This window comes from Heptranchias perlo, chromosome 40 (genome assembly GCF_035084215.1).
Source record: "Heptranchias perlo isolate sHepPer1 chromosome 40, sHepPer1.hap1, whole genome shotgun sequence".
Lineage (NCBI taxonomy): Eukaryota > Metazoa > Chordata > Chondrichthyes > Hexanchiformes > Hexanchidae > Heptranchias > Heptranchias perlo.
The window spans coordinates 5,001,008-5,014,912 of NC_090364.1; the positions used below are offsets into that span (position 1 = coordinate 5,001,008).

The window sequence follows — 13,905 nt, forward strand, 5'->3', positions numbered from 1 at the left end:
CTCAGCACCTGTCCCTTCATCTTGTTAATCGTATTCCCCAACCAGCCAGGCCACTTCAATATTCATGTTGTGGCCAAAGCAATCTTTGGTTTCCTTAAAATTACATTTTGTTTCATCAGAGGGAAATTTTTTGGATTTTATGCCCGGGTGGCAAAGGGCTGCTGATCAGAGGATCTGACAGCACAGAAGGAGGCCATTTGGCCCTTCGTGCCTGTGCCGGCTCTTTAAATGAACAATCCAACATCTGATTGTCTGTCCAAAAGCAGCAAATGGCTCCTCTCTCAGCAACAATTCCCAGGTACTCCTTGCCAAGGTGGGGGGGGGGGTTACTGTGTTGAACAGCAGTTTGAACCCTGCGACAGCTGCCATTGCCCCCCGCTCTCTCCCCACATTGCCCCCCCCCGCTCGCTCCCCACATTGCCTCCCCACTCGCTCCCCACATTGCCCCCCCGCTCGCTCCCCACATTGTCCCCCCCACGCTTGCTTCCCACATTGCCCCCCCGATTGCTCCTCACATTGCCCCCCCAACTCGCTCCCCACATTGCCCCCCCCGCTCGCTCCCCACATTGTCCCCCCCACGCTCGCTCCCCACATTGCCCGCCCGCTCGCTCCCCACAATGTCCCCCCTACGCTCGCTCCCCACATTGCCCCCCCGCTCGCTCCCCACAATGCCCCCCCGCTCGCTCCCCACATTGCCCCCCCTGCTCGCTCCCCACATTGACCCCCCGCTCGCTCCCCAAATTGCCCCCCGCTCGCTCCCCACATTGACCCCCCGCTCGCTCCCCAAATTGCCCCCCGCTCGCTCCCCACATTGCCCCCCCGCTCGCTCCCCACATTGACCCCCCGCTCGCTCCCCACATTGCCCCCCCCGCTTGCTTCCCACATTGCCCCCCCCGCTCGCTCCCCACATTGACCCCCAGCTCACTCCTCACAATGCCCCCCCCCCCCGCTCGCTCCCCACATTGACCCCCCGCTCGCTCCCCACATTGCCCCCCCCCCCCCCACTCGCTCCCCACATTGACCCCCCGGCTCGCTCCCCACAATGCCCCCCCCCCGCTCGCTCCCCACATTGCCCCCCCCCCCCCACTCGCTCCCCACATTGCCCCCCCCGCTCGCTCCCCACAATGCCCCCCCCCGCTCGCTCCCCACATTGCCCCCCCCCCACTCGCTCCCCACATTGCCCCCCCCCCCACTCGCTCCCCACATTGACCCCCCGGCTCGCTCCCCACAATGCCCCCCCCCCCGCTCGCTCCCCACATTGCCCCCCCCCCCCACTCGCTCCCCACATTGACCCCCCCCCCCCCGCTCGCTCCCCATCACGTGTTCATCGAGGGCAATTCTCACCTTCTCTTCCAGCGCGGCCATCCTCTCCTTCAGGTGGAGCTGTAGCCGTTCGTTGGATTCGGAAAGGAGTTTGTCGACTGTCTCTGACAGGCGCTTGTTATGCTCGTCATTCATTTTCTCCCTCTGCCGAGCCTGTCCGTAATAAAGACACGTTTCAAACACACAGTTAGGTGGGTCATGAATTGTGTGCAGGGGCAAACAATGTGGGGGGAGGGGGGGTAACAACTCCTCCTTGGTAACCCCAGGCCTGGGGAGGAGAGGGGCAGAGGGAAGGATAAAATCAGCCAGGATTTCTTCTGGATTGTCGGCATGTGTGGATATCGGATGAGGGCAGGATTACGTTCCTTCATGATGTCCCCTTCCCACGGGCTCTCCACAGTCGGCTGCTACTTGGGCTTAGATTTTCCGACCGTAAGGCCCATTTAAAACCAATGGGAGGTCGAAATGTCCAGGGCTTACCGTCTAGGTTCACACCTATGGGGCTAAGTTGCAGATCTATGCTCCTGGTGTGGAGCCTCACTAGCAACGAGCGAGGAATGGATAATGGGGACTGGAATGTTGTATCCCTCGCTCCGCTGCTGTGCTCCCCGCAGCTCCGTGCCGGGAGCTCAGCTTTGCAAAATTACCCACATGAACAGAAATTGGAGAAGAGATTTGGGGCGGGGGGGCGGTGCTGAGAGAACCTGCGGAAACACCAGCCCCCCACCTCGTGTGGAACGACAACTCCCCCGTGAACCACGCTGCCCCCCATGAAACAACCCCCCACTTCCGCCCCGGCGGACCCACACGCCGTTGGTGAGCTACCATCGGAGGAGAGGAAAATTCAACCATGTGTGTTTTTCCTGATCGTAAAAAGAGTCGCATTTGGAAGACTTAAGTGGGGCTAGTCTAAATCATCGATTTAATCTAAAAAGAAACAGCAGCTTCTCTTACACTTTTTTTAGAATCTGCAGTTTAGAATTCTGATTTTTTTTTTAAAAAGAGGTGAGCGAGTCCACAATATTTAACATAAATATTCTCAAGTATCGCTGTTCCCTTCACTCACTCCAGTGACATTTCAATTATCAGGGATAAAGCAATTCCTGCTGTGGGGTATTGGGGGACGTTACCCGTTGCAACTCCTGGTTTTTCTCCTCCAACTCTGCTTCCAGCTGGCACAGCCTTTCCTCGATATTCCCGTGCCTTTCCTCAGCCTGAGGCGGTAAAAGTTCTGGATTAGTAGGATCCAAATACATAACAACAACTTGCATTTATATAGCGCCTTTAAGGCAGTAAAACGTCCCAGGGCGCTTCACAGGAGCGATTATCAAACAAAATTTGACACCGAGCCACATAAGGAGATATTAGGACAGGTGACCTAAACCTTGGTCGAAGAGGTAGGTTTTAAGGAGCGTCTTAAAGGAGGGGAGAGAGGCGGAGAGGTTTAGGGTGGGAATTCCAGAGCAGCTGAAGGCTGCATCGGGAATGCACAAGAGGCCAGAATTGGAGGAGCGCAGAGATCTCAGAGAGTCGTAGGGCTGGAGGAGGTTACGTAGGCAAGGCCATTGGAGGGATTTGAAAACAAGGATGAGAATTTTAAAATCGAGGCAAAGGCCGAGGCACAGAGGGCAGGAGCCGAGGCCTGGTGCCGCAGGGGCTATGAGAGCCCGCCCTCTCCAGACGCAAGCAGTCAGTGCACCCTCACCCACGAGACATAACAGGCGCCGTCGCAGAATCAGCGGACACGTGCTACCCCGACGTGCCTCACAACTATTTTTAAAATTTCAAAGAGGGTGGCTCGTATCGTAAGGTGTCAGCTGTGGCTCAGTGGGTATCATTCCTGCCTCTGAGTCAGAAGGTCGTGGGTCCAAGTCCCGCTTCAGAGACTTAAGCACAAACTCTAGGCTGACAGTGCAGCACTGAGGGAGCGCTGCACTGTCGGAGGTGCCGTCTTTCGGATGAGACCTTAAAACAAGCCCTCTCGGGTGGATGTAAAATATCCCTGTGGCACTATTTCGAAGAAGAGCAGGGGAGTTTTCCCCGGTGTCCTGGGCCAATATTTACCCCTCAACCAACATGACTGAAAACAGATTATCTGGTTATTATCATGCTGATGTTTATGGGATCTTGCTGTGCGTATATTGGCCACCGCGTGTCCTACATTACAACAGCGACCACACATCAAAAAGTACTTCGTTGGCCGCAAAGCGCTTTGGGACGACCTGAGGTGGTGAGAGACGCGACAGAAACGCAAATTCTTTCTTTCACGCTGCACCGAGTGTCGAGCTTCTGGTGAGCGAGAGAGAGAGAGAGAGAGAGAGAGAGACAAGCCATTCGGTCGCCCGGCGCCTGGGCTGTTACCTTGTTCAGAGCAGCCACTCGCTGCGCCAGCTCCGCCTCGACCTCCGGGAGAGTCTCCGCCTTTCGCATCGTCTGCTGGAGCTTCTGTTTGGAGGAATCCAGCCACTCCTGGAGCTGACGGTTCTTCTCCTCACTCTGAAAGGGGAAACACATCTCCGGTGAGCGGCAGGGCGCGGCTCGCTCTTACCGCGCCAGCGAGGAAACCGTGGCAACGCACGAATGCCTCGGCTTCCTACTTTCGTGCATATGGGATCTTGGGCTTTAAAAATAGAGGCATAGAGTACAACAGCAAGGAGGTTATTACTAAACCCTTAATAAAACACTGGTTAGGCCTCAGCTGGAGTATCGTGTCCAATTCTGGGCACCGCACTTTAGGAAGGATGTCAAGGCCCTGGAGAGGGTGCAGAGGAGATTTACTGGAATGGTACCAGGGATGAGGGGACTTCAGTTATGTGGGGAGACTGGAGAAGCTGGGATTGTTCTCCTTAGAGTGGAGGAGGTTAAGGGGAGATTTAATAGAGGTGTTCAAATTACTTGGTGTTTTGATAGAGTAAATAAGGAGAAACTGTTTCCACTGACGGGAGAGTCAGTTATCAGAGGTCACAGATTTAAGATAATTGTTAAAAGTACCAGAGGGAGAGATGAGGAGATTTGTTTTTACGCAGCGAGTTGTTATGATCTGGAATGCACGGCCTGAAAGGGCGGTGGAAGCAGATTCAATAGTAACTTTTAAAAGGGAATTGGATAAATACTTGAAAAGGAAAAATTTTCAGGGCTATGGGGCAAGACTTGGGGAGTGGGACTAATTGGATAGATCTTTCAAAGAGTCAGTACAGACACGATAGGCCGAATGGCCTTCCTTTGTGCTGTAAGATTCTATGAGCTGGCGAGGGGCTTTCAAGTCTTCACCGTGGGTTGCCCACAGCGGGACAGGCCGCCCAGGTGCCCTGCAAGGTGAGGGTAGCCCGAAGTTTGGCTACTCCTGCGAATTGGCTCCTCGGCTGAAATCGAAATCATCTGATACCTAAACCTATATTCGCGCGCCACCTGGTCAAAGGCCCGAATAACTCAATGGCATCATGCACATGTTGTGACTAGTACCGCAGGCAGTAGGTCACTTGTTTTGTGTCCGGACTGATGCCATGGACATTTCATTCTTACATTTGGGCAGCAGATCAAGAAATTACAACCGCATTAAATATTCTACTTATCTAGTGACCATTTTAATTGGTCCAAGACCATTATCTTATGGGAAGGGATCCAACAAGCCGGAGTAATTTACTGATAACCAATATGGAACAATTCCAGTAGCTCCATCAACCAACAGTTGGAGTCATCATTCGGGAACTAAATGAAAGGAATAAACGACTGAATCTGGAAACTTGGTTTATTGTCAAGGCCTTGGAGAAGGGGCAGAGGAGATTTACCAGAATAATACCTGGGATGAAGGACTTCAGTTTTGTGGAGAGTCTAGAGAAGCTGGGATTGTTCTTACAGCAGAGGAGGTTAGGGGGAGATTTAATAAAGATGTTCAAAATTACGAGGGGTTTTGATAGAGTAGATAGGGAGAAACTGTTTCCAGCGGCAGGAGGGTCGGTAACCAGAAGATACAGATTTAAGATAATTGGCAAAAGAACTAGAGGGGGAGATGAGGAGTAATCTTTTTACACAGCGAGTTGTTATGATCTGGAATGCACTGCTTGAAAGGGCGGTGGAAGTGGATTCAATGGTAACTTTCAAAAGGGAATTGGATAAATACTTGAAAAGGAAAAATTTGCAGGGCTACGGGGAGAGTGCAGGGGGGAGTGGGACTAATTGGATGGCTCTTTCAAAGAGCCGGCACAGGCGCGATGGGCCGAATGGCCTCCCCCTGTGCTGTATGATTCTATGAAGTGGATTGGTGATGAAGAGGAACGTTTTCTAGCATCTGACTCCATGCATGGATTGCACCCTCCCATGGCCCGAGCACCATGAAGGAGGAGCGGGCCATTCAAACACGTGGTGCCTGTGGTTCCCTCGGCAGAGTGTGTAGCGCAAGAGCGAGGCGGGGTCCTTCCATCTGCCCACCATGTGGTCATGTTCTACTCCTCACCCTCCCCAACTCAACAACAGCTTCATGGAGACAAAAAAAATAAAATTGGAGAAAAGTTCGGTGACCAAAGAGGTAGGTTTTGAAGCAGGAGAGGGTTTAAAGGGAGTGTGGGCCAAGAAGACTAAAGGCCCTGACACCAAAGGAGGAGTGCAGGTTGAGGAGGAACGTAAAGGAGGCCAGAGTCGGAAGAGTGTTGGGCTGGAGCAGATTGCAGAGGCAGACCATGGCGAGGCCATGGCGGGTCATGTATAAAGACTAAGATGCTGATTTCAGTGCACTGGGGTCAGGAGCCAACGGAGACTGCTCAGGGCGAGGGTACAAGGGAAGTGGGATTTAGTGCAGGACAGGCTGTGTGGGAGAACATGGGAACAGGAGGAGGCCATTCAGCCCCTCGAGCCTGTTCCGCCATTCAATTAGATCATGGCTGATCTGTATCTTAACTCCATTTACCCACCTTGGTCTGTAACCTTAACACACCCTTGCCTAACAAAAATCTAATTCCAGATTTCTACTATGCTTTGTTTTAAGAAAGGTGTGACATCACCACCGAATGGCCTAGCTCTAATTTTAACAGCCTAGCCCCCTTTTTCTGGACTCCTCCCACCAGAAGAAATAGGGGGTGGGGGGGGGGAATTTTGGATGAATTGTGGAGTTTACATTGGGAAAGAACAAGGGGAGCATAAACATAAAATTAGAGCTAGGCCGTTCAGGGGATATGTTAGATAGCAATTCTTCACACAATGGGTAGTGGAAATCTGGAACTCTCTCCCCCCAAAAATCTGTTGAGGCTGGGGGTCAACTGAAAATTTCAAAACTGAGATCTATACAATTTTTGTTGGGTAAGGGTATTAAGGGATATGGAACCAAGGTGGGTAATTGGAGTTGAGATACAGATCAGCCATGACCTAATTGAATGGTGGAACAGGCTCGAGGGGCCAAATGGCCTCCTCCTGTCCCTAAGAAAGCTCCAGTGGAAAGATGCTGGAAACTGGCTCATGACCAGTGCACTTGGCCGGTTGTAAAAAGAGTTAACTCAATTGTCCCTTTCGCCCAGCTCGGTGGAATACTGAGGGAATCTGGGCTGGGTAGTTCCAATGCTCCAAACTCCTGAAGTTAAGAATAAAAGAGGAACAGCTACCTGCTTGAAGAGGGACTCCTTGCTGGCCAGCTCGTTCTCCAGCTTATCGTTGGCATCATGAAGCGACGTAGCTTCGCGCTGTGCACTGAGGTAACGTTTCTCCAGTGTCGTTATTCTCTCCTCCATGTCTTCTCTCTGTGCTAAGGCCTAAAGCAGGAAAGCGATGAGCGACAGCCCATAAAGAGGTACAATGTCTGGAGCAGTGGTAACAACAACAACTTGCATTTATATAGCGCCTTTAACACAGCAAAAATGTTCCATGGCACTTCCCAGGAGCGGTGTCAGACAAAAATTTGACACCGAGCCACATAAGGAGATATTAGGACAGGTGACCAAAAGCTTGGTCAAACAGGTAGGTTTTAAGGGGTGTCTCATTGGAGGAGAGAGAGGCGGAGAGGTTTAGGGAGTGAATTCCAGGTTTAGGGCCCAAGTAGCTGAAGGCACGGCCGCCAGTGGTGGAGCGATGAAAATCGGGGATGCACAAGAGGTCAGAATTGGAGGAGAGCAGAGATCTCCGAGGGTTGTAGGGGCTGGAGGAGGTTACGGAGATAGGGAGGGGCGAGGCCACGGAGAGATTAGAAAACAAGGATGAGAATTTTAAAATCGAGGCGTTGCCGGACCGGGAGCCAATGTCGGTCAGCGAGCACACCTTCAGTTGGAGCATGCACTGGGCAGCAGTTTAGCAAAGGCATGAGGTTCCCAACTTTACAGTGTCAGCTGTGGCTCAGTGGGCAGCACTCTCGCCTCTGAGTCAGAAGGCTGTAGGTTCACAGTCCCACTCCAGAGACTCGAGCACAAAATATAGGCTGACACTCCCAGTACAGTACTGAGGGAGAGCTGCACTATTTGACGTGCCGCCTTTCGGATGAGATGTTAAACTGTAGGCCCCATCTCCCCTCTCAGGTGGACCGTAAAAGATCCCGTGGCTGCTATTTCAAAGAAGATCAGTGGAGTTCTGGCCAATATTTATCCCTCAACCAAACAGACGATCTGGTTTTTATCTTATTGTTATTTGTGGGATCTTGCTGTGCGCAAATTGGCTGCTGCGTTTCCTGCATCACAACAGCGACTACACTTCAAAAGTACTTTATTGGTTGTAAAACGCTTCGGGACATCCTGAGGTCATGAAAGGCGCTATATAAATGCAAGTTCTTTCTTTCTAACTCAGAAAAGCACAAATTTTAAATCGTTACCAATTTCCAAAGTGGACGTTCGAGCGACACAATTGTGCTCACCCGAGAGGGACCAGAAACAGGGGGGGGCCTGAGCCCCCTTCCCATCTCCTCCGCGGAAGGTCCACCATCAGTTGATTCTCCTATTCTCCTGGCTGAAAGAGAGAAAGTCAGGCAGGAAGCGGTCATGGAGGTCAAGATGGAGTGGACAGACAGCGATGTCAATCCATTACTTTTCATCCACCTCCAAAATCAAAGCAAGTTTCCTTCCAGTCCCGCCTGCAGTCAATCGGTAAATAGATCAGTCACTTCACCTGCAGGGAAACCTTATTAAAGTCAATAGTCTAGAAACCACTGTTGGTCTTCGAGGGTCAACGCTTAATGAGTTCATATGACATTCCTTTGTGCAATATTTGGAGGGAGGTATTAACTCATTTGAAATGAAACATGTTAATGTTTCCTTTAAAATAGCGAACAATGGAATCGCCATATATTGCCGATGGTCCTTTCTCGGCTTTTACCTCACCTCTGCCACTTGATAACAAACGTATTTGGCAAACGAAATGATTGCCACACAAAGGGGCAGCACTTCATTCAACTCAACCCGTTAAGAAATCAACATTTTGCCTCGGAATCTGGCCACCCCTCACTCGACCTTTAGCGTTCCGAGCATGATGAGTCATCGCCAAGCTCAGAAGCTCGCAATATTCCCACGGCTAGTTAAAGTTCACCAGATGCCAGGCTCTGCTCAGTCGCACTCGGTACCTCTTTTAAATCCCGCTGGAGCTTGGCGTTCGCCTCCTCTGACTTGATTAGGTCCTTCTGCGCCGTGCTCAGCTCCTCCTCCACCTCAGCCACCTTCCGGCAGAGTGCGGCCAGTCGCTCTTTCATCTGGAGCAGCTCCGAGCTCTGCCTCTCGATCTGGTCCCGACACTCGGAGTCGCCGTCTCCAGACAGCACTGTTCCGTTCGTCAGCCTCTGCATTACGGGAAGGACGAAAGGGGCTCCGTTAATGGTCGATGTTCACCCAGCCCCCGCACCGCACTCCATAAAAACCCAGGCCAGCCTTTCCACGTGCGCGTGCCACGGGTCGATTCTGTGTCATCGCGAGCATGACCTTATGCATTGATGCCAATGTTCAGCATCACATGGGACCGGTTGCCCGCTCTGGCCGAGGAGCGACGCTGGCAGGGAGCACAGGTCAGGAAATTGCGAGTCTCTGATTTTCCACCCATTTAGATTAACAGACGGAAAATCAGGACAATCAGGCCCAGAACTTCTCACCGTGTGTGTGTGTGTGTGTGTGTGTGTGTGTGTTCGCGCGCGCGTGCTTTATACTCCACACGAGCCTCCTCCCACCCCACTTCATCTCACCCTATCAGCATATCCTTCTATTCCTTTCTCCCTCTTGTACTTATCGAGCTTCCCCTTAAATCCATCTATGCGATTCACCTAATCTACTCCATGCGGTAGCAAGTTCCACATTCTAACCACTCTCTGGGTAAAGGAGTTTCCCTTGAATTCCCTATTGGATTTATTACTGTCTATCTTATATTTATGGCCCCTAGTTTTGGACTCCCCCACGAGTGGAAACATCTTGCAACTTGAACTCCACTAATTTTCTCCTCTTCTCTTCTCGAGGCGCTAACGTGGGTTGGGCTCTGATTCTACGGGCACGGACGGTGCGCCAGGACTGTGCCAAACTATGAACCGGGACAGTTGAGTGCCAGCAGGCTATAGTTGGGGGCACGACAGTTAGGCCTGATGCCAACAGCAACACACACACATGCACCTTCCCAGCCAGGACTACTGATCAGGAGCAGGAAGCAATGGCTTATTTTTTTTTATCTCTTCTCTAGCCCAAAAGCCAATTGTAGCACCCCAACTGCTGCCTGGTTGAGATCAAGAAGCTGATGACCCCCATGTTGATGACCTTTCCCCGCTCCCCACACCCCCGCCAAAACCCCAACAAATTCATATTTCTACTGAGATGCGGGATACTGTCTTGCTTGTGGTACTGGACTAGCAACCCAGAGGCAAATCATGGACGAGCTCCGAATTTAATAAATCTAGCAATTTATGGGCGGCCACTACTAAAGAGCGACCGTGGAGGTCGTCAGAAATGCCCAACTGGTTCGTTAATGTCCCTCAGGAGAGTGAGCCTGCCACTCCTACTCAGTCTAACCTCCATGTAACTGGAGTCCCATTAGATTCATTTCACCCTCTGGGCAACGAAGGACGGGCAATAATTGTTGCCTCACCAGCATTGCCCACATTAGTGACCGAATAAGTCAAAACTCCATTTTTATTGCATGGGATTTTTGAACCAGTGGTTGCATTCCATCATCGGCCTGTTTATAACACGTCCCGCTTGCTTATGGCGACCGAATCATTCAAATCCAAATTTTAATACACAGGACATTTTTTTTTTATTTGACTTTTATCGGTATTTGGGGCAGATCTGCATTCTGCGATTCTGTCCTGTTTTTCTCGGTGAAAATCTGCAATACGGCCAACGGGTTCAAGCCTTGCCCGAGCCAGAGGGGATGGGGTTGGAGATTTCCGAGCGTGCGTTTGAACCTAGATGGGACGGATTTCTTCCCGCACAACGCTCCACTTTTCCAGTACAGGCCACTCACGTCCTGGGCCGATGTTTCCAGCTCCTCTTCCAGTATCGAGACTCTTTCCAGTGCCACTCGCAGCCTCTCCCGTACCTGCCAACCAAACATTGGGGAATTAACACGTTTTCCCCCAATACCCCAACGGGTGAGAACGCGAAAGTGCACAGAGACCCGGAAGAATAATCCAGGGAACGCGGCTTTATAAATAGAGGCATAAGAGTACAAAAGCAAGGAAGTTGTGTCAAATGTTTATAAATCACTGCTTTTGTATTGTATCCAATTCTGGGCACCACACCTTAGGAAGGGTGTCAAGGCCCTGGAGAGGGTGCAGAAGGGATTTACTAGAATGGTGCCAGGGATGAGGGGACTTCAGTTATGTGGAGAGCCTGGAGAAGCTGGGATTGTTCTACTTAGAGCAGAGAAGGTTAAGGGGAGAATTAATAGAGGTGTTTAAAGTTATGAGGGATTTTGATAGAGTAAATAAGGAGAAACTGTTACCACTGATGGGAGGGTCAGTAACCAGAGGACACAGATATAAGATAATTGGACAAAAGAACCAGAGGGGGGGGATGAGAAATAGTTTTACTCAGCGAGTTGTTGTGATCTGGAATGCACTGCCTGAAAGGGCGGTGGAAGCAGATTCAATAGTAACTTTCAAAAGGGAACTGGATAAATACTTGAAAAGGAAAAATTTGCAGGGCCAAGAGGAAAAATGCAGGGCAGTGGGACTAATCCTTCAAAGAGCCGGCACAGGCACGATGGGCTGAATGGCCTCCTCCTGTGCTGTGTCATTCCATGAAAGCGTGAGTTCAAATCCCACCATGGCAGTTTGAGACTTTGAATTCAGTTAAAAAAAAATTCTGGAAGCAAAAAGCTGATACCAGTAATAAAGTGACCGTGAAGCTGTCGGATTGTCGTAAAAACCCAACTGGTTCACTGATGTCCTTTAGGGAAGGAAACCTGCCGTCCTTACCCGGTCTGGCCTACCGGTGACTCCAGTCCCACACCAACGTGGTTGACTCCTAACTGCGCTCTGAAGTGGCCTAGCAAGCCGCTCAGCCGTATCGAACCTGGGCAACTAGGGAATGGGCAATAAATGCCGGCCTTGCCAGCGATGCCCGCAACCCCCCAAAAAAAAAAATTAGATCTACACAGATACTGAACCCCCGGAAAATAGAACCTTTCAAAAGAAAAAGAAAAACAATTCCTTTTTCAAAGTGTCCAGCCTTACCCGAGACGCAAATTCTCGTCCTCGAAAGGGCCCCATTGGTAGGATTCGTATGAAGGAATATGAAACTTGCATTTCTATAGTGCTTTATTGCATTTCTCAGAGATGTCCCACATCAGCTCACGTACAACAAACCACTTTGAAGGGCAGCGAACGAGGTAATGTCGGCAAACATGAGAACAGGACTTGAAAAAGGAAAAAATTTGCGGGGCTTTGGGGAAGGAGCAGGGTGGGGGAGTGGAACTAATTGGATAGCTCTTTCAAAGAGCCGGTATGGGCACGATGGACCGAACGGCCTCCTTCTGTGCGGTACGATTCAATGACTTCCCCCCTCAATGCATTCACTAGACGCGTCATTGTTCACCACACCGCGAGCACCTTACACGGGGCCCAGAAACAACACACAGTCGAAACACGAGAGAAGAGACTGGAGACCTTGAGAGCGGGTACCTTTTCGTCTAAAGCTTTATGGTGCTCGAAGAGCGACTTCAAGGCCTTGAGCACTTCGACCTCGCTGGAGACGCCGGCGGGAGACTGCGCTTGACGTTTCACCACCGTCATCCTGAGGGAACGCTCATGACGTGACACCAGGCACTCCAAGTGTTCCAACAACAACTGTGGACAACAACAACTTGCATTTATAGCGCGCCTGTAACGTAGTAAAAGCGTCCCAGGGTGCTCCACAGGACCGTCATCAGACAAAAATTTGATACCGAGCCACACTAGGAGATATTAGGACAGGTGACCAAAAGCTTGGTCCAAGAGGTAGATTTTAAAGCAGCATCTTAAAGGAGAGAGAGGTAGAGAGGCGGAGAGGTTTAGGGAGGGAACTCCAGAGCTTAGGGCCGAGGCAGCTGAAGGCACGGCCGCCAACGGTGGGGCGATGAAAATCGGGGATGCGCAAGAGGCCAGAATCGGAGGAGCCCAGAGATCTCGGAGGGTTGCAGGGCTGGAGGAGGTTACCAGAGATAGGGAGCGGGCGAGGCCAGGGAGGGATCTGAAAATGAGGGTGATAATTTTTTTAAATCGAGGCGTTGCCGGACTGGGAGCCAATGTAGGTCAGCAAGCACAGGGGCGACGGGGACAGCAAATTACAATTAGAAAACAATCGGAAAGGTCAGCGGTACGAGTCTTTTCTCACTGATGTGGAGATGCCAGTGATGGACTGGGGTTGACAAATGTAAAGAATCTTACAACACCAGGTTATAGTCCCAACAATTTTATTTGAAAATCTTTTCTCACTGACTGAGGTGGGGGGAGGGGCTGGACAATGTAGTACTCAGAAACCACGACCTTTCACCTTTAGGATCTGGCTTTAAATCTCACCCCAGCAGAGAGACTGGAGACCTCCTCTACTGGATGTCAGACAAGGTGGGAACCCTGTTTTCATTAAGGTCCCGCTCCTGGGGAACCATAAAAATGCACATTAATCAGCAATCTAGACAAGTAACTCAGACTGCTGACGCTCAGGGATCCACTTTTATCACCTCGCTGCGATTTAAATAGTTGCTTTTCCAAACAACTACTGTTTATCTGTCGGATAAAAACAGAAAATGCTGGAATCGCTCGGCAGGTCAGGCAGCATCTGCGGAGAGAGAAACAGAGCTAACGTTTCAGGGTCGACGACCTTTCGTCAAGAACTGTTCTTCTCTCGTTCGGCTACCGACGTCCGCCTTGGAGCCAGTGTGGCAGGGGAAGGAGGGAGCAGGAGAAGGTTTGGGGCTGAGGATTCCTGCAGGCAAGAAGGGCAGTTGATAGGGACAAGAGGAAGGCTGCAGCTTTAGAAGTTTGGTCTCTTTCCCTTTGCAGCATTGGGTGCTGATTTTACTCACCCGCGTGTTGTTCCTCTCCGCCTTCAGCTCTGCAATCTCCTCCTCCCTCTCCAGCAATTGTTCCCGGCACAAGTTCAGCTCCTTCGTAAGCACTGCAAATTCCTGCACAGGAGTAAGAAGGTATTTTTTTTTTAAAAA

At 51.0% G+C, this 13,905-nt stretch overlaps 1 protein-coding gene across 2 annotated transcripts in view; it reads right to left on the reverse strand.

The window, feature by feature from the left end:
• Positions 1-13,905, reverse strand: part of ppfia3 (PTPRF interacting protein alpha 3) — a 97,109-nt gene that overhangs the window by 46,525 nt on the left and 36,679 nt on the right. For both annotated transcript variants that reach the window (XM_067974453.1, XM_067974452.1), the window contains exons 3-10: positions 13,768-13,869; positions 12,386-12,550; positions 10,726-10,800; positions 8,852-9,064; positions 6,915-7,061; positions 3,685-3,819; positions 2,454-2,537; positions 1,345-1,476 (exon numbers count right to left, since the gene is read on the reverse strand). In XM_067974453.1, the coding sequence (XP_067830554.1) occupies positions 1,345-1,476; positions 2,454-2,537; positions 3,685-3,819; positions 6,915-7,061; positions 8,852-9,064; positions 10,726-10,800; positions 12,386-12,550; positions 13,768-13,869 (1,053 nt within the window). The remainder of the gene's footprint in view (positions 1-1,344; positions 1,477-2,453; positions 2,538-3,684; positions 3,820-6,914; positions 7,062-8,851; positions 9,065-10,725; positions 10,801-12,385; positions 12,551-13,767; positions 13,870-13,905) is intronic.